We start from the raw sequence: 20541 nt of genomic DNA, 5'->3' as shown, positions 1-20541 counted from the left end.
GGCCCTTCTGCTACCACAAGCCAAATGGTGCTATTCCCCCATGTTTTTTCCTTACTGAGAGCATCAGTAGTAACCAGTAAAGCTGATGAATGGCAGCAGAATGGAAGAGTACACTAATCCAGTGCATGTAGCTTTTTCTCTTTGTTATCCTGACATTTAGCTGTTCAGAAAATGCTTTTTGGCAATTTAGCTCTTAAAGGTGGAACCTTAATTGTTGTCTCTTTCCCCAAAAATAAAACCACGGAGAGGTGCAAATGTCAGAGTTTATAGAAAATACCCAAAGGTGCTGCCTGAGCTGCTGGAACAGAGGGACTCTAGCTGGGGTGATTTTCTCACATTTCTGAATGGTGTCCTAATCTTGTTATGCCACTGAATGCTTGCAACACCATTCTAGCCCCAGACTTCGTTGGTAAGCACTGCATATTTTGAAGATGTGTTGTCTAACAGTTTACAAAATATCGACTGTTCACTTCAGGCAAGCAAAGCCGGCAGTCAGAAATTCCCACTTGCAGTTCTGCAGCGCATCCCTTCTAACAAAACAAAATAGGAAATTCCCTGCTTGGGAAGAAGCAGCGTAAGTTCCTTTGTGTTGAGAACTGGTGACTTAGCTGGGCAAAGTGCTCGAGAATGCAGTCATACATGTTTGAATGTTTTGCATTATTTTGATTCTTATCCCCTTGGGTCCTGCCGTTTAATGCTATTGTTTTTGCCAGGAAAAGGTACTGCGCTTGTGATTTTTGAAGTGGATGCATCGTGTGTCTCACAAAATTAATTAGAAAGTCTTAAGCTATGTGTGAAAATGCAAAAAATAAATGTTATTGTAGGACAAAGTGCTGAAACATAGCTGGCAAATCTATTAGCGTTTAAAGTGAGCTAATGTCACAGATTTAAAAAAGCTAAAGTAACATGAATATAGGCAGTTACTCTGACTTAAAGTGGTAGCACAAAGTTTGTTCTCAAAATGGAATGTTTAAGTACTCTCATTAAATGTAATAACACAAAATTGCTGTAAAAATTGCCCGTTTCTAGGTGGTGATCTCTACATATATTTGTTGATTTGTTTAGTTAATACCAAGTTACTCGATGCATTGAATTCTCTATTTCCATGTTACAGGTCTTTTACCACAGCTATTAGGAGTAGCACCAGAGAAGGCCATAAAACTTACCGTAAGTTTGCAACTGGATTATTTTCACATTTCTCCACATTGTAAAGTCCATCTAATTACAATTAGTGCATTAAAGATTTTTGTCCTTAATTTGTCAGCAACACGGTAGAGTGCATTCCATCATTTTTGCTTGATACAAACTTAATTACAAAAGCACAAAGCAACCGTTTATATCTGACTTATGAACATTACAAGTGGCATACAAGTCACATGCAGATATATATATATATGTACATTTTAAGATTGAAATCTTATTCTTGGACTTGCTACAAAATAGAACAGGCTTATTCAACTTGTTCAGCTCATCTGCCTGTAAGTAGCACAGGTCTCTGGTTTCACTTCTTAGCAAAAAGGAATAATTATTTATTGGATTTGGAGGGGTTTGTTTTTTTATCTCCACATGGATCCTGTTTGTTTAATTCTAGCACAACAGGAGATAATATGAGCATGTAGTGAAGTGTTGGTAAGAAAGGAACTTGTTTGCGTACTTTTTTACCAAAATGTTTTTACTTCCGTAGTTTTGTTATTTCTTGAATGATTTTAAGGCACTGAAGAATTTATTATTAAAACCCAATCTTAATGTATTGGTTATTCACCAAAGTTAGTAATATACATTTTCAAAAAGATACTTAATGCTGTTAATTGAATTGCTACTGTATTAGAACTTATTATCAAATATTCTGATATTAATTTGAAATATATTTAGATTTGTAAATATAGTGAGCATTTCTAAAATCTTCAATGGTTTTATCATGAACTTTCAGATAATGATTTATTTAATTAGTGATTGTTATATTTTCCAATAATAAATAAATTAATTAATTATGCTGCAGATCTTTGTTAAAAAGAACGTGTAGTCAGCTTTACAGTATTTTGTATAAAATCTAAGATCTGTTTGATATCTGTTAGCTTGGTAGTTTCATGAATGTATTTGCATTTTCAGTTGCACAGAATTTGCAGCTGATGAGTGTTTTCTTCAACCTTTTAATTTATCAGCTTTCATAAATGTTTGTTTTTTAAGGTTAATGACTTTGTGAGAGATAAGTTTATGACTAAAGACGGCTCTGTCCCACTGGCTGCAGAAATTCTTGCTGGTGGCTGTGTAAGTATCTTTAATTTCCTTCATATGAGATTCATGAAAGTGGAGCGTGTAAGATTAACTATGTGGACTAAGGCTTCTGTTTAACCACAGATCCGGTTCAAGAGCAGACTCTGCTAGAGCATCTCAGCTCTTTCCTAGATAGGCCAGCCGGTCTTGATGAAAGGGTAAATGTTTCTGTGCATCGTGCCTTTTAACTGCGCTGTATAATTCTCACAGCTTGGAGTTTGTTTCCTTAATAAAGAATGTGTCTTTATTCATGTTGGCTGTAGCTTATGGCCTAAAGAGGATTCATGCTAACCTTTCCAGAAGTTAATAATTAGTTACTACTTTGTGGCACCCACTCTGCCACGTCACTTCTTTCCTGATGTGTTATTGCGCCCACTAATTTTCACTTTTCGCAGTGATACTGGCTTTTTGAAATGGCAAAAACTACTCATGCTTCTTTGAGTTCATAGCAGACGTAGGCTGTGTAATGTTAACTCAGTACATAATGCATTCCTGAATGTAGGCTGTATTTGAAACCCACTAAGTTTTTAAGAGTGTTTTGCTTGCACAAAGTAGGATCTTAATGAACAACTGGCATATTACTGGGTAAATGATAATACTCCACGGTTTGGTCTAGTTCTGTCTGTTCATGTTACAGCTTACTTTATCTGGTGTATTGATTTTGTTCAAGCAAATGTAAATACTTTAGGTAAAATGAATAGTTGTTCAAAGACCAGTGCACTTTACAGATAAAGAACACTGTTTATTTAAACCGGCTTTGATCACTGGGGCAGAGCAATGTTGGTATATTTTCAATCTATCTTTGTTTCTGCTGTCATAAGACAGATGAGGTCACATTTTCAAGCAGCTTCTACCTATGTCGAAAACTACGGTGAGCAGCAACTTTAAAACAAATGCTTGTGTCTTAACGTCGGTAGGTGCGGAGATTTGTGCGGTGTGTGCTCGCAGAGAGCACGCGGCGATTATCTGAGCCTCAGGGTGCAGCGGCTCGGGTGCGATGCAGGCTGAGAAGCCCTGGCTTTCTGTAATTCTCAGGAGATGGGGCAGGATTTGGCTGCTCACTGCTCCGTTTGATCACTGACCTGTTGTAGACTGCCAGGTAGGATCCCCTTGTTCTGTAACTTTAGGAGCATTCAGGGGAGAAAAAAAGAAGGGGAGGGAGAGAAGAATGTGAGTCTCTAAAGCCCTAAATAAAAAGCATGCCGTAAATGAAGAGAAAATGTAATAAAGTGCTTGCGGAGTAAAATGTATTCACCCCTTATACTAATAAAACATCTTACGAACATAGCAGCCATAGAGAATTCAGCAAAATTTTCATTTAAAATGTCATTTGATCTGGAGTTTTTATTTTTACAGACCGCTGTGAATTTTTAAATGCAGTACAAAAAGCACTCTTTACAGAGACCTGTCATTCATGAGAACGCTGCAGCAGGCTTTTTGGCAGTAGTTCATTGTAAACTAAGGATCTGCTTTAAGAGATAGGTGGTTTGAGGTTTATTTTAGATGTGCTGTAAATGTTGGCTTGTCCTATTTGGTATTTGAGATATATATTAACAATGAGATGCTGCGTGAAGTTGTAGCAGTAGACGTGCGGTGGCAGAATGCCCTGAGTTTTCTTTTAACTGGAGTGCTCCACTTAAGGGCATAGTCTAGTGCCAGGTAGATAGGTTGCAACTTGTCTTTTCTGCAGGTGGTCTTTGGGTTCTTTTTTTGTAATTTTAAACCCAATTCAGACTAGCAACAGAAACTCTCATTACAAGTGGTGCCCAATTTCTTTGGGGGTAAATATATGCAAAAAAAATGAGATGCCAAAGACAGGATTTTTCCTATAGCTTTCAGCATCGTATTGGCCTAACTTTTTGTCTCCGTTTAAGCCAACGTGAAACCTGCAATTTCACTCTGGAAACAGTAAGGACACTGTTGAATGCTTTTGAAAATCTTCAGTCTTGGATTTTTGCCTCATTTCACAATGTAGTAATCGCTTATGTGGGAGGCAATAAGACAGGAGTGCATGATGTGTTAGAGTCTAAAAAGAGGCAGCCAACTAAGATGAATTTTATAAAAGACACCTGCCCTATCACCTTTCCGCTCTCCACATCTAGTTCTCAGCTGTGATTGTGTTACAAACTCAAGATGTTAAATTTTCTTTCCGTGCTTTTGTTGCAGTGCTTGTGCAAGGGCTGTGTGCTGGGCTGAACACTAGATTTTAATGTTTTAAATACCAGCCCTGTGAGCACAGTATAGTGTTAATACGGAGCAGATACTTGGATGGTTTGGGTTGTTCAGTAACACAAAGGGCTTTGAAGGGGTCAGTATCACCTGAGTAGCTCCACTCGCTGTTTGCCCAACCATTGCCAGGCGTTGACTTTTGAGCCCCCAAGGAGTTCACTTTGCATCATAATTACTGAGAATTAGTACACATGGCTGACTTTTGCACTTGTAACTAAAGCTGATTGTTTCATTGAACAAGTCTTTTTCTGTTTTGTAAACTGTTTTCTCTCCTAAAAAAAGAAAAAAAAAAAAAGAAAAGAGAAGGATCTTTTACTTCATGACCTCTTGGCACTTAGTTCAGTTAACAGCCTCTTTCATAGCTTTTTATTATGTGAAGATGAAAGTGATAGGTTGGTTGAGATTTTTTTTTTTGAGACCCCCAACAATATAATTAAAAGTATAACCTTTGTATTTTTTACAGAATCTTAAAGAGAGTTGTTATGTAAATGACTAACTCAAAATTTCCATCTCCTTTGTTTATAAGAAATTTTCCTAGTGAATGTGGTGTTTGTTACCTATAAAAGTATATGCAACTTCCAGATTTGCACAATTTGCACACCCATCATGAACTCTGTTCTCTGCTGTGCATTCAAGTCTCTCATAATTCATGCAAATCCTATATAACCCTTATCATTGTTAGACTAGTAAAAAGCTTTGGTTCCAAGACATAGTGTAATGATACGGTAAAGCTAGGATTTGCTGAGCATCTAAACCACAAATCTGACTTAACCTCCTTAAATGAAAAAGTACACAAATATGCTAGGTTTGATTTGTGCTAATGCTGTAACTTACCTTCAGGGATTCCTTAATAAAAGGATGATCTTGGGTAAGCTGTAAGTACAACTTAATTGGGTTTTTTTCAGTGGCAATAATCTTGTACTTTCTGTAAGCTTTTTTTTCACGGTCTTTCAATTTATTTTATGTTTTAAATAAAAAATAATCACTAGTCATACTGAGTTTAGGCTCTTGCTTCTTTTAAACTTCATTCACTTAAAAGCTTCTATTAAAAGTAACCTGATGGTTTTTTTGATACAGCAGTGGTTAATTTTTCTTATTTTTGACTTATATTAATGAAATGAAAACTGTTTGTAAAAGTGGCATAAATATTATTGTGAGGGTTTTGAGGTGTTGCCTTTAGCACTAAGCTTTTCAGTGAGACAGTCATTTTGCTTAGTTTGTTAAATAAAGCAGTTCCACATTTAATTGAAAAATTTACATTGTGGGTCTGGAAGTAACCGGGAAGGAGATGCAGAATAAAGAGTGATCATAAACCACATAGAAAATATTAAGAAAAACAGAAAAATTGTTATAGCATGACTAAAAAGAAATAGCTATGTCACATATGGTGCCTTGTCTGCATATAGTAATACAATTATATCAGTAAACCGGAGGCTTAATTTTCAGCAGAAAAGAGAAAAACATTTTGCTTTATTAACCTTTCCTTCTGCTCTCCCTCCTTTTTCCGAGCACACACAGTCTTTCCCTTCCCAGCTGCTCAGTGTGTGCTCACTATTAGCCAGTTTAAATCATGTAGCACAGTACAATTACAGACCCCGTACAGATCTGCTTTTATTTAAGTTGTCAAGACAATTTTAGGCATATTTCTAGAGACTTTATAGTAATCATAATAAAGTTAAAACATATTGGACTTTCTTGGACAGCCTCAACTCTGCTGTGGAACATAAAAACTAGATACGGTTAAGATGGAGTTCATCTAGAAAGTGCAAAATCCTGTCTAGAATTAATTCTTATAAAGGAATATGATGTGAAATTCCAGATGAATTGTGCCAAATAACTGATCCAGTGCAAATAGTTTTATTAAGCTACTTACAACATTTATTTTATGTTTCAGAGAGTAATAAAGATAAGTCCACATCTGAGCTGCATTTTCTCTGTGGCATTGCAGTGGAGGTAGAGGATGTATGGACTGCAATTCCCACACTTCTTACATCTCTTTCAAAAATTTAGACATTTCTAAGTTGCAGGCAAAAGGAGACCAAAAGTGTCATTCTTGTTTTCGTTATTCAGAAACCTAAATCTGATAAAATTCTGTTCTGTTTGGCAAGGGAAGGCTGAGCTGTGGGTAAAATGAAACTGAGTATTATGTATGCCAGGGAAAAAAAACCTCTGCATGTATATCTGAAAAAACAAAACAAAATGAAATTAAAACAAACCAACAAACTCCCCCCCCCCAAAAAAAAAAAAACCACAAACCAACAACAACAAACACAACAAAAACAAAACCACAAAAACCCACTACTATTACACAGAAAAGTTTTGGTAACAGTTTATTGAGATAGTTAAGTAATGATGGTCTTCTTGATGATTGCTCATATTAGCTTTGAAAACACATGGCACACGTTTTGAACTCCTAAAAGATTTATTCTCAGAGGTCAGTTCTCCCTGTAGTTGGGAATCTGACTTCCATTACTTTTCAAGAGGGTTTCTACCTGCATGTGTAAAAAGCACAACAATCACATTTCTTCTTTAAGGAAAAGTTCAGAAGCTCCTAATACTTTCTTTTTCTTGATTGAATTTAAAACTATTTTCTTTTTACATAAAATGTATATTGTTAAATTAATTAAAGTTTATTTAATATAATTAATATAATGAAACAGGATATACTATAAATAATTAGGTCTTTTTAAAGTGTATTTTTCTCCTCTGAACCACTGTATTTGTAGTTATTTTCAGCATACTGAAAATAATCTAAACTAATTGTAAACTTTTGGTTCAAAAAAACCCAGCTGGATCTGGACTTAAATTTAACTTCACATTTACAAACCCATTGTATTTCAACACTGCTCTGTTTTAATTGTCTCTGATTAATTTTCCGCTAATCTTAGATTTAAGCATTATAATGAAGTTTGGGCAGGCAGCACAGTAACATGATAGCCTTTCCAAGAAGTTGTACCAAAGGGTGGGGAAGTTCCTGGTGTAGAGTTCCTGCTTTTCTTTGACCTCACCCCACATTTCCTTGCAGGTTTGGATGTTTTAAAAAATAGTTTGCTGAAATTTTCACCCAGTCATACCTGTTTAAACTGGCCTTTCCTGAAAGCAGTAAGGAGTTATGCAGAACATTATTTCACTCTGTTTTGAATTTTCCTTTTGGATTAGTTAATTTTAATTTTTTTTCCAAAGGTATTTTCCCATAATAAATTAGAGATGCTTTCCCCTTTTGCTGCCCCTCTCCTCTTCCTTTTCATTTCTTTTGTTCCCTAAAAAAAAAAAGAGAAAGAGAAGAATTTTTTTGAACTGTAAAACAAGGAGCAATGCATCGTTTAGGTTGCTAAGTTTCTGATTGCAGAACCAAACAATTCTGAACTCTTTAAAAGCCCATTTTTTTCCAACAAACATACTTACTTGTCTTTCCATTTGAAATGTATTCTTTTTTTCCCCCTATTATATTAGAAATAACGACTGCAAAATTTTATATGTACATACATTGCAGTTTAAAACATTTATTTGTTTTGACAATTACGTTTTATTACACATCCCTTTCTCCTATTACTCTTTCTTTTACTGGCAGTAAAATATTTTAGAGTTTACCAGTGCAAGTTCAAAAAAAACCCTAAAAAACAAAGCCTCAAACTCAAAGCAGGAATTAAAATCTAGCTTTCTATGAGAAAAAGGAAGATATTTATGATGTCACCGTAATTTATTATGTGACCAAGAAATAATGGGTCACAGTTTTAATACAGCTACCATGCCTTAAGACTTGAAAGGTCTGTAAATCATTAAATGATTCTACAACTAGTCAAAATAGACGAGTAGAGCAGACAGAGCCAAATGTTAACATATTTGACAGGTCTGTAGCTTAATTGCTTTTATAATGCCAATCAAGTAGGCTCCACTTTGATTTTTTGGCGAGGCTTCTGAGAACTGCATTACCTATGACATGGAAAATATCAAATCCACAATTTTAATTTTTTTCCCACTGCAGACTTGGTCAGTGCTTATAAACAAACCACATTCCTGGTTGTTTCTGTTTAGCCAAGTCGTTCATAAACTATTGTAGGGCAATTGTCACAACTTGTATCCGAGTCTTGGAAATCTGTCCGGAGCAGCAGCAGGACTGTACTTCTGTTCAGACTAATTGCAATTCTGTTTATGAGCACTTTTACATGAATGTTTGCAGGAGTTTGCTTTACGTTTTATGTACATTTGGATGTTTGAGCTGCACAAAGTAAAACCTAAGGCAGCCCAAGAGAAGTCTGCCCTCGGAAGGCAAGAAAGATTAGCTGGAGAAAAACACAGTTCTGCCTGAGCAGCATGCAAGCTGTTTCTGTGCTAGCCTGGTCGGGATAGTGAAAAGCAGATGATTGAGGGCTCAGGAAATCTCCTCGTGATCTGAAGAAAAGGTATTTACTATATGAACTCCCATTGCTAAAGAGCATTATCAGGATCCTGTATAGATAGGAGCACAGATGAGAGGACACAAAACAACATGAGGTGGCTTGTCTGGATTTTTGAAGCCTGGTTTTATTGGGGAAAAAAAAAAGTCACACAGACCAAAATTTTGAGAACCCAGTACGCTTTGCCCTTGACATACAGCACCATGTAATTAAGGTTGTCACCTTTGAAATCGATAAGAAAAACAAATCAGTTTGGATAGATGTCTGTTACTTGGTAGCTCTTCTCGTAACTGGCAAGTCCATAGTGAAACCACCTCTGCAGCAGCTCAACACAATTCATCTGGGATCTTTTGCTATACAAACACCAAGACTTTTAGAGGTAGTTTGAAGTGCTGCAGTGGCACTCTGTAAATCTGGCTTCTAAGCCTTGTTCTGTCGTGGAGTTAGTATGTGATTTTGTGGTAAATCATTTCATCGTTCTATGTCTTAGTTGCCCTTTATTACACAATGAGAATGGTAATTCTTCCATTCTTGCATGTGTTGAGTGCGTTTTTAATTTAGATTTTTTTTTTTATGACAGGGAACAGTCTTTATTTTGTGTCTCTACAATGCTCAGCACTTTAGGAATCTTGACTTTAATTAGGATTAATGGATGCTAGCAAATGCGCAGGAAAACAAGCTGCATCTGGCAACTGGAAAGGAGCAACAGCCTGGGCCCAGTGTATTATATTCAGTATGACTGAATGTGATAAACAGTTGACTAAAAATTTTGGAACTTGCACCTGCTTGTCTTTTTGTAAATTGAAAGAGTAACGAAGACATTGTAGACTATTTCTTTTGCAGAGGTTGATTTTTGGATTATTGCATAGTATGTTGCTTATGTGTTTTAATGGTTGCCATTAATTGCCATAATTGCTATCCCTGGGTGATATTGTTGAGAAATATAAACACTCTAATAGCGGTAGTAATGCTTTCTTCATCCACGAAACCTTAAAAGGTGAAATGTGACAGGTTACATGGGGTGCAGAAGAAAGATCTAGGCTGACCCTAAGTGCTCGTAACTGCAAACAGCAAAAAGGCTGTGATTTGAATTAGGTAATAAGGTTAATTAGAGGCACAAGAAGAGTTGACGGTCAGTAGCAATGAAAGGAAAATAATCTAGTACTTTCTTCTGTGATAGAAAACACAGAATTTTCTTCATGAATTGCAGACTGTGTTCTCTTCAGAACCTACACCAAAGCTTTCAAATGGAGATGTGAAAGCCCTGGGAGAGTTGGGTCTGGTGCGTTCATTTCTTGTCTAATCTCATAAGGACACAAAATGCAGTTACATTGAAAAGAACAGGAATTTCTTGTCTTAGTGTAATGAGGAGCGTGAAAATCTCTTTATTTTCCGGTAAAGTTTATTACAGGGTGATTTGAACACATGAAGAAGTAGAAGAAATTCTGACTTCTTAAACTGGATTGGTGTTAAGTGATTGTTATTAAACTGGGGGTTTTTTCGCTACAGAGAGGGTTTTATTTCCCCATGGACAAAAAAAAAAATACCTCAACTATTTTTACTTCTCCCTTCCGTTCAGTAAAGTGGGAAAGTAGAAGGAGGCATGTGATAGACAGAACTGTATTACTGTACAAGACTCTACTGCCATCGAGAGGTGTTGGGTGATATCATACTAAGTACAGAGTTGAAGAACTGCAAAAATGAAAAAAAAACAGCTTATTTATAAAAATTCACGTGTGTGGATGCACAGCTAGCTCTCTGCGTGTTAAACATTTTATAGGCATGCGGATTTCTAGCTATGTGTGTATGAGGAGCTCTTGGATGTCAGAGGTGTTTCCCTTTTATTTTCTTGCTTAGCATGAAACAAGATGGTAAGTGCTTGTGATTAGGTCAAATGTTAAATTCTTTCAGAATAATATGGACCTTTGTGGGCCCTTACAGATAATTATTTATGCAATACCTCTAGGTATCTACTCCTATGAATAACTCAAACTTGCAGGTTTTATTTCAATCATATGATAATAACTGAAAAGTAATAGATTTGCTTTTACAGTCAGATCATTTGTTTCTGTTAAAAATGATTGGAAGAGGTGATAAAGAATTCAGAGTTGAGGGTTTTCAGGTTTGTAATTTCAATATAGAAAAATAGGTGTTACTGGGAGCTACCTATAGGAAACAGTTGATGAAGCTGATTTTTGTGACAGTGGAGGAATCATTAAGCTTGAGCAACCTGAGTTTAAACTGTGTTTATTCTGGTGGAAAAAATAGTTTTCAAATTCTGACCTTTGGGAGCATATTTCAAATTTTAAAATAAGATACACTTTCAATGGCAAAAGTCAGCAAACAAGAAGGCAATGTTCTTCAACTTTTGGCCAAACACAATGAATAAGCAGGATGATACAACGTGCTGATAATATTTGGTCTGTTTTTTCCTAACAGTTTATACCAGCACCTTGAAGAGACTGGAAAAAATTAGATCGATAAGATTTCTTTCATTGCATTCACTATGCAAAAGCTCAGAAAGAAGACAGAAGCCATGTGCTCTTGTGAGTCAAGCTGCTGATGTGGAGATCAGGATATCTGGAGACTCTCAGAAGTTGTGCGTGTTTGAGCTAGGGACGCACACACACTGGCACACAATTAACCTCTTTACCTCACATCCACTTCTTGTAAAACTCGAGTCATTGTACTTTCCTCAGAGGAGCGCTGGGAGGAGATAGCCATTAATATTTATGAGACACTTGCATACTACGATGATGAATAACACAATAGGAGTTACCAATACTAGACAAGCAAGAAATCATTTCATTAGAGAGTACAGTAGCCGTCTCCAGTTTGCTTCCCCCAATTTTGAGAGGAAGGAGCTGCAGTTACCAGCATAGATGGTGAAATAACAGGGTGACAAAAGCTCCCCACCAGGCGACTGTACGTGTTACCGCTAGACTTAACCTCTGCCCTGGCTGATAACCCAGCCCTCATCGCCACCGCAGAGCAGGCAGGTGGTAGAATCCCTCCCACTGAGACCCTCTGTCAGGTATTGTCTGGCTCATCACTTTCAGTTACTCATCATTTCGTTTTTGGGGTATATCTTTGATCAAATTTAGAGGATGACAAAGGCTGTTCAGAGAGTTCTGAGCTTCTAGTACCTGGACAGTTTTGTGGACAGACTTAACTGGAAATTTCCAGTGTCTTTCTTCAGGCCTCCTTTGTGGGCAGCAAAACCAGTAGTCTTTTTAGTAATGCCTGGTGCATGCAGGTCTAAGTGTTTTAAAAATTTCAATGCAGTGAGTGTATGAGGTGGGTAAATAACAGCATCCCCATTTTTCAAACAGCAAGCTGAAGCAGGGGAAGTCTCGTGTGATTTACTCAGTCACAAACATCTAAGGCTGCAAGTGTCCGTGCAGCCAGGTTGGACATGCAAACATAAACATTTATAGCACCTGAAGTACTTCCTGCTTGTTTGAATTCAGAAATTATTACCCTTTATTCCCCTTTAAAAACAGATACATGTTTCTATTTCCTTTCTTTAGATATGGCATCACTTATAAACATTTTTATAGATTTTTAAATTGCTCAGTGTTTTGGTGCATTGATAATAATAATAATGAATTAAACTTAATTTTGTTGTCATCTTTTAAATTTTAATATGGTCTTCCCATAGTGAAAATTAAAGGAACACTTCCTATGGAGTCATGGCACAATGAACTGCAAGAATATCATACTGAGAGAAATTATTTTATTTATGCTAACATAGAGCCGTTGATATGAGTTTTTTAAGTAGTGTGTTTTAGAGGAGGGTTGTGGTATAACAAACTTGCAAATGAACATTATCACTTGCAATTGGGTTTTTATCCTTTTAAGAAAAAAATATGTGCGATGGCATGTGGGAATGCTTAATATTTGTAATACATAGACCAAAACGTTTATTATATAGGAATTTGAAGTTCACCATAAGGACCTTTCCAGGAGGTTTTTTTTTGAGACTTTGCAAGATGAGAAGACAAGTAAAAGAAACTCTCTCCATTTTTTGTTTTGGATGCTTACTCACTTAATACGTTTAAGTGCGAAACTGAAGTCAGTGTATGTGCCAAATAATTTATCAGTCTAATTTCTGATGGCAAGAAGAATAGTAGATTTATATGTACCAGGATTCTGGTTTGGTAAAAGCAGTTAAATTAAATTATGCCAATTTGAAAGTCAAAACCAGTTGAGTTACACAAGAGCATGCTTTTTCTGGTTGAAATAGGAAACATTTGGGATATTTTGGGGGTTATGTAAAGACTTTAATTTGTAACCACACCGTGTATGCTCAGTCTAAGCGGTAGACAAGAATAGTTGTTCGTGCAATTTGCCATTTCTTCAGCACATTATTTAAACCGTATTACTGTGCATATTTTTTATTTTGAATGATAGTTAATCTGAGCTATGATTAATTCTTTTAGCATTTGGATAATTTTAAAAAGGTGTGCACATAGTGTTTACATACTAGACATGGCTAGATGCAAGGGCTTTTAAATGCAGCTTATTTCATTTTAGTCATTACCTTCTGGAAAAAAATAGTTCATGTTTTGTTGTGGGGAGGGTGAGGGTTGCCCTTTGCATAGTTTGTGTGATTTTAGAACCTAGAGAAGGGCATAGCTGTTGGGCCACATAATTAAGAAATTAACAGAAGTTAAATGACATTCTGTTGAATTTGGGCCAGATGGAGTTTGAATGAGTATTTCTTGAATACACTTAGGTAACCTTCATGTTACTTTTTTTTTCTTGTTTCAAATTTTTAACTTGGGATCTGTCAGGGTAGCAGGAAGGTTATGCCCTACGTTACATGTTGTGAATGAGATGAGCTTCATGCGAACTAGCAGGGAGTCTGAAATGCTCTGCCACCGCTGTGTTTTAAATCTAACTTTCAAAATCAGTTGAGTGATGTCTTGCCGACAAATGGAGACTGACATGTTAAAAAAAAAAAACCAACAAAAAAACAAACCCCACATTTATCGGTTCTTCATTAATGGAATCCTTCAGTTTGTAGACCTTATTTTGTTTATTACCTGGTGCACAAATAATGATGTGGAGCTCAGACTCTTGAATCAGCACTGAAACTGGTATTTCATTGGGGTTTTTAAAAAAGCACAATATATCTGCAGTTCTGGTCTTTGGAATCCATGTGTTCTTTGTTTTATGAGCTCATACCAAAATTGAAAAAGCTTCTGCCAGACTTGAACTCTTCAATAGTATGTTTTCACTTTCTAAGTACTGGCATGCACATCTCAGTTTCTTAGTTCCTAATTCTTCCTTTCACTCCATTACTTGCCTTACAACATTCTTGGCTTGTCAGTATTGCACAAATTGGTGTTGGTGAATGTGTTCTTGCAGCAAGAATTGAGCTGCAGTGTCCTGCAGTGGCTGGGCTGTTCCCTCGCTGCTTTTCCTGACCACTCAGCTCGTGGAGGGGTAGTTTTCTTACCTTGTGAACAGCAGTTTATTAACTAATGCTAAAACTCTTGTCTGCCAATAGCTTAACCGACTGCAGCAGGACTGAAAATGTCTTCTCTTGAACGTAACAGGACGTATGCTGCAAAGGATGCAAAGTTAATGTGCTGCCTTCCACTTTTAATTTCAGGCTGGAGGTTCTCAAGTGATCTTTACCAATCCATTGGAAATTGTCAAAATTAGATTACAGGTGGCTGGAGAAATCACTACTGGTCCACGAGTTAGTGCCCTCACTGTATTACGGGACTTAGGCTTCTTTGGTCTCTACAAGGTATGTTTTTTTTATCTATATACATGAATTAAAAGCCCATTATGAATATTTCAAACCAAATTATCGTTTCATTATTCTCACAAACTTTCATAAGTGGTCATAGTTGTACTTTTCTTTTAAATTCTTCCTCGTTATGTGATATTATATCTTCATTTTTCATTTCTACTTAAGGGAAGAAACTGTCTCGTGTTTTTAAGCATGTGGTTGTGAATCTTACTAAGATTTCTTTTCTCACTTCAGCAAATATAAGTATCGTTCTTTGAGGATTAGTTTGTTATTCCTGGTTACTGCCTGGTGTAAAAATAAACGTATTTTCTTCTGCTTCATGATACAGCGCTCACAATTTTGGGGCTATGTTTTTGCTCTTCTGTGTTTGATTCAGCAACTTTGCCAGATGTCATTATTAATCTGGTGCTAGGAATTAATTTCAACACAATAATAGTGACAAAATACAGATAGTGGGAGCCCAGCATAAAAATAAACTACTAAAGCAAGCTTGTAGTTTAGAAGAACATTGCCACAAATAATATCAGGAAAAGTTGCTTTCGTGAGTGTATACTACAAACGCTACAATTTTGCTTTCTACATTACTGTTCTCACATAGATATGTGAGATATGTAGATATGGATGAGATATATAAAAATAAAATCAGGTTTAATGTTAGACAGCAGCAGGATTGGAAACATCTTCTATTGTATCCATTAGGATGTATGCTGCAAACAATTTAAAGGATTAACATACTCCCTTCTACTTTTAGATGAAGAGGACTAGATACGGAGGAGTATGAAAGGTCTTGGAGTACTTTGAGATGGCCATTACGCACAATATTGAAACAAAAACTGTAATGAATGCCACATACTGCAGAGCACCGTGTGGCGTTTCTTCAGATTCCGCAGCCTACTTCTCAGGATGAACCTTCCACACTACCCATTCGTCTCAGTATTTCCAGTGCAGCGAGCAGTATTCCTCTCTTTCTTATTCACAGCAGTTCAACTCTAAACTGAAGATGCTTCAAAACCCAACAAATGAGCCCCATTCCCCTCCTCCACATTATTTAAATTCCATCGCCATTTTAAAGCATCCAGTCCTTTCCAATTGTCCTGTTACCATTACAAAGAGGAGGCCTGCCTGCCACTAGATGTATGTGTGTTTTGGCCTGGGGAGAAGTTGCAGGTCTGAATAGGGTTTGATGAGGAGCTGGTTTTCCCTTTAAATTGACTTGCTAATTTTTTAGGTGTTTTACTGAAGCTGATGCTATTGTGTAAACTCCTAGTAAATGGCATTATGGTGTTGATCAGGTCAACATTTACAACTGAAAACGTGGATATGGTAAACAGTCTCCGGCCCTGAGGCTGTGCAGGAATGGAGGGCAGCTACTGACTTTTACTTGGACTAGTAAAAATAAAACATAAAATGAGGAAGAGTGATGAACTAGTTTACTGAAGTTAGCATTTTTAACATTTTTTTTTTCCTCAATGCCTGCTTTTGGTGGCTGAGCAGATTTTGCTACATTTTTCCATTTTAAATGGCATTAATGTCTCAAGTTGAGACATTAATTATGTCTGTTTTCTAGAGTAGATACTTGGTGAATATTTGTAAGGAATATACCTGAAGAGGACCTGGTTACAGCTCTACATTGCATTGAAATAGGCAGTTATTTATTCACAAGCAACACCGTTTTAAGTCCTTTTTCCCCCACCAAAAAAAAAAAGCCACAGAAGGGGTATTTGTTTTACTCTCGTGTTGTCTCTGTTTCTGCCTCTTTTCCACCTCTCCACCCAGCTCCATGTCTTTTTTTATGTCCAATTTGGATTCATTGCCTACAAAACTTGGCTGATTTGATGAAACTAGAGAATTTAACTTGGCAATCACAGTCATCTACCCAACAGAGCAGAGGCCACATCAGAAGGCTTGTGTCCGAGTGCACCCTTAGTCACTGCTAGCTCTGTTATTGGGCAGGTTTGTGCTGTTGTCCACCAAACACTTTTGGCATTGTATCCAAAAAGAAAACGGCAAACCTGTCTGCCCCTCTCCTGTGTGCCAGTAAGAGTGTAGGTGTAGCCACATGGTGCAGGAAAACTCATTAAAAGTAAAGCCGCCTCCTCCTTCTGGTTCCATTTAGCTTGAACCCAGACCAACCCACTCTGTAGCTCCTCGTGATGGTTGCACCCCGGCAAAGGGAAGAGGCTTCATGGCATGGGGAGCCCATCAGGCTGCTCCCATAGGAGCAGCACTAGGGGCAAAAGCAGTCCTGTTACGAATGCTTGTGCTGAGGCTGGCAGTGCTGGTGAGGCCAGGCAGGGATTAATAACTCATTGCGTGTAGGTCACCAGCCCCTAAAATGAATTTCAGCCAAGACTAGATTTGGTAGGTGCTACCTGCTCTGGTAGTGCTTCTAGTAAATTAATTTAGTGAGGATAATGACCAGGTGAACATCAAATAATAATAAGTGTTCTACTAATGAGAGCGGAAATATCTTGGTATAATAGTATAGCTGAACTGTTTCCATTGCTTGTCAATGTGAGTTTACTTCTGTGTCGATGGTTACAAACTCCTTAAATCAGGAGTGCTCATCCAGTCTGCTGCACATCAGTGTTTTCTGTTTCTCTCGCTCTGCTTTGGTGCTGTTTCTATTACCATGTTTAAGGACTGCAGTGAAAACTCTCTTTTCCCATTTCAGAAATAAATCATCTTGAAAGCTGTTCTTACCACCACAGATCAATCCAGCATGCTCTGCTTAGTTCCTATGAATCTTTTATACTGAAATCGGGGTGAAAATCTGTAAGAGTCCCATGTGGTAGTCAGCAAAGAAGAATGTACTTTCATTAATTATAACTGCAGACAGAAGATGCAAAGAATTATGTGTTTTAGTCTTAGCTTCATGAGACAAATTCCTGCATGTCTTAACAAGATCTACTGCCTGTTGTTTGAATTCTTAAATTTTATATTGATTTCTACCTATGAAGCACTTTCTGTGGATTTTAAAGTAAAATGCCCACATACCTCTCATCTAGGTAATTTCATTGTTCCTGTCTTGCATTAACAGAGAAAACCAAGGCACAGACAAATAAATCTTGTCTCATATCAACAAATTAACAAAGGAAATACTATGTAAACTGTTTTTGCATCCAGCTGAGTGAATCTTGTATTGATTATGATTGTAATTATCCAAGCAGTCTAGTCCAAATTAATAGCTGTTTGAGGATCACTGAGAAGCTGGGTTGTGTAGTTTCAATGTCCCTCTGTATGAGTGAGATTAATGTTCTTTTGGGTCATTCTGCTATGCTAGTGACACAAAACAATTCACAGTAGTACTCTGCTGAGATCTCTGCTCTGTGCTCTGCTCTGCTCGCAGACTTGATGCTAGAATCAGAATAATTTCTGTGGAAAACCAGTCTGGACGTCATCTGGGCACCCCCACACTGTATTTGACTACTTTCATGGTTTAAATAAACAAACAAAGCCAAAAAACCCCTCACTCTTCCCTAATACCTAATTGGAATTGACCATGTTCTAGCTTCTGTCCATTGTCTCTAATCCTTCCACTGTACATCTCCAAGAAGAATTATCTTCCTTGAACCCTCCCTTTGAGTAGCTGAAGAGGGCAGTAAGCTCTCCCACCAGCCTGCTTTTCTCGGAGTTGAGCACACTGAGTTCCCCCGTCCTCTTCTCATCTACCATGGGCTACCCAGTTGACTTGATGGCCCCACACTGGACTCACTCCAGTGTAGCAACATCTTTCTTGTACTGGAGAGCCCAGAACTGGATGCAGGACTCCAGATGTGGTCTCACTGGTGCTGAATGGGAATAATCACTTCCCTTGCACCCTTGCTGCTATAGCCCAGGATGTAGCTGTCTGTCTTCACTGCAAAGAAGGGCGTTGCTGACCTATGCTCAACTCAGCCACCAGTATCCTCCAGACATTTTCCCCAAAGCCGCTTTCTGGCCACTCAGGCTCAGCCCGTACTCCTACATAGGGCTGTTCCAGTCCAGATGCAGGACTTTGCATTTGCTGATTTGAACTTCATGATGTTCTTGTCGGCCTGTTTCTCCTTCCTGTGAGGGCCTCTCTGTATAGCAGCCTTGCCCTATAGCACACTAGCTACTCCCCCAGTTCAGCATCATCCGCTGCTGAGAGTGCGGCTCATGTTCCACCATGAAGATGCTATGGCAGACCATCTCAAAAGCCTTGCTTATAGTCGAGGTTTACAACATCCATTGCTGTCCCCTAGTCCACAGGTCTAGAAAGCAGTTGGGCAGCCATGATTTGGTAAACCCATACTGGTTGTTCCCAATCTCTCTCTTGCCCTTCATGTGCTTGGAAATAGCTTCCAGGAGCATTTGCTCCGTAAACCTTGCAGGGACAGAGGTGTGGCCAAGCAGCTGGTAGTTTCCCAGATCTTCCTTCTTGCTCTTCAAGATGGGTGTGATGTTTGTCTTTTTCCAGTCATCAGAACCCCTTTGACTGACTTGACCTTTTTAAGGTAATAAAAGCCTCACAACAACATCAGCCAGCTGTCTAGACACCATTGGAGTTATCTCCTCTGGTCTTATGGATTGAGTATGTGCAGATGGCTTAAGTGCTCTGCCTGTAGGTGATGCTGTGCTCCTGCAGACTTTTCTGGTAGGCTCGTGGAGAGGCCTGAGGGCAGATTTTACTAGTAAAAAGCAAGGCAAAAGTTATTTCTCTGCCTTTTCCGTGTACTTTGTCACTGGGTTTCCTGTTCCCATTGAGCAACAGCCTCACAATTTATCTAGTTGTCCTTTCACTGTTGATGTGTTTATAGAAGCCCTTATTACTCTCCATTTGCTAGATCCAGCTCCAGCTGACCCTTGGCTTTTCTGACTCCATTGCTGCATGCCCAAGCCAGGGTTCTGTATTTCTCCTGGGTAGCCCATACCCACCGCTTCTTGCTTTCACATTCTGCATTTGAGCTCAGTCATCAGTTCCCTGTTCATCCACTGTGCCCTTCTGACATGGTTGCTCAACCATCTGCACAGTGGAGTGGACCATCCTAGTACTTGGAGGAGACTGTCCTTGAAGATCATTATTATCTTAGTGTACCTTTGTAACTCTAAAAGTTTTTATTTGGGGGAAAGTTGCTGTCACGGTGCACAGAGGTCCAGGTCAGATAATTTAGATCTCCTCTCCTTTTCTTCCTTCCCCACTAAAGAACTGAAGACCAGTAGATCTGGAAAAAACAGAGGGGGTGTTTTACTTCAACTAATTGTCCATCATAATAAATACAACAATTCAAAGTCAAAGCTGCCTCCCAGACTCACTGTGCCTTCACTGGGTGTTGAGATACTAGCAATCCTACAGTGATACTCAGCTTCGGAATAAACTGCACATTAATTCCAGCAATAAAAAGATTCGACATATACAGCTCATTAGGCTAACTGCTGGGTTGAACCCCTGTAGTTCTTTAAAGCTAGAAAGCAAATTTTTTTTGTTCTGCCTTTGTCTAAAATTCTGAACTACTTGTGTAAATAAGTGTTTTAAAACATTGTAGTTCTCATAACCCAGCTATTCTTTGGGGAGGCGCATAGTAGCACTTTTGCAGAAGGAATTTGTTTCCTCTGTTTGTCTTCTTTCTGCTAGTAATTATTGCTGTGAAAGCACCAGGGCATGGAGGCTCACAACTAGTAAATTCTTCTTTAGCTACAGATGTTCTGTAGATGACAGCTGTTCTTAAAAATATAGAGATAGCATATCCCAGTCAGGGAAAATATCACTTAACCTAATGCAAAGTGTCATTTGTGTTGGCAGAAATGGGAAAAAGATATATTTCTGGTCTTCAATATTTTTAATAGATCTTATTTAATTTCTGGTCACAGTAGAATATTAAAGTGATCGTACAAGATTAGCTACTATATTTT

The 20541-nt window shown here is 37.9% G+C and overlaps 1 protein-coding gene across 2 annotated transcripts in view; it reads left to right on the top strand.

Annotated features, from left to right (window-relative positions):
* Nucleotides 1–20541, top strand: part of SLC25A13 (solute carrier family 25 member 13) — a 100109-nt gene that overhangs the window by 68852 nt on the left and 10716 nt on the right. For both annotated transcript variants that reach the window (XM_065629410.1, XM_065629411.1), the window contains 3 exons: nucleotides 1115–1167; nucleotides 2188–2268; nucleotides 14521–14661. In XM_065629410.1, coding sequence (XP_065485482.1) covers nucleotides 1115–1167; nucleotides 2188–2268; nucleotides 14521–14661 — 275 coding nt within the window. The remainder of the gene's footprint in view (nucleotides 1–1114; nucleotides 1168–2187; nucleotides 2269–14520; nucleotides 14662–20541) is intronic.

This window comes from Caloenas nicobarica, chromosome 2, assembly GCF_036013445.1.
Source record: "Caloenas nicobarica isolate bCalNic1 chromosome 2, bCalNic1.hap1, whole genome shotgun sequence".
Lineage (NCBI taxonomy): Eukaryota > Metazoa > Chordata > Aves > Columbiformes > Columbidae > Caloenas > Caloenas nicobarica.
Note: the sequence above shows the minus strand (reverse complement) of the source record. Positions and strands in the feature narration are given on the sequence as shown.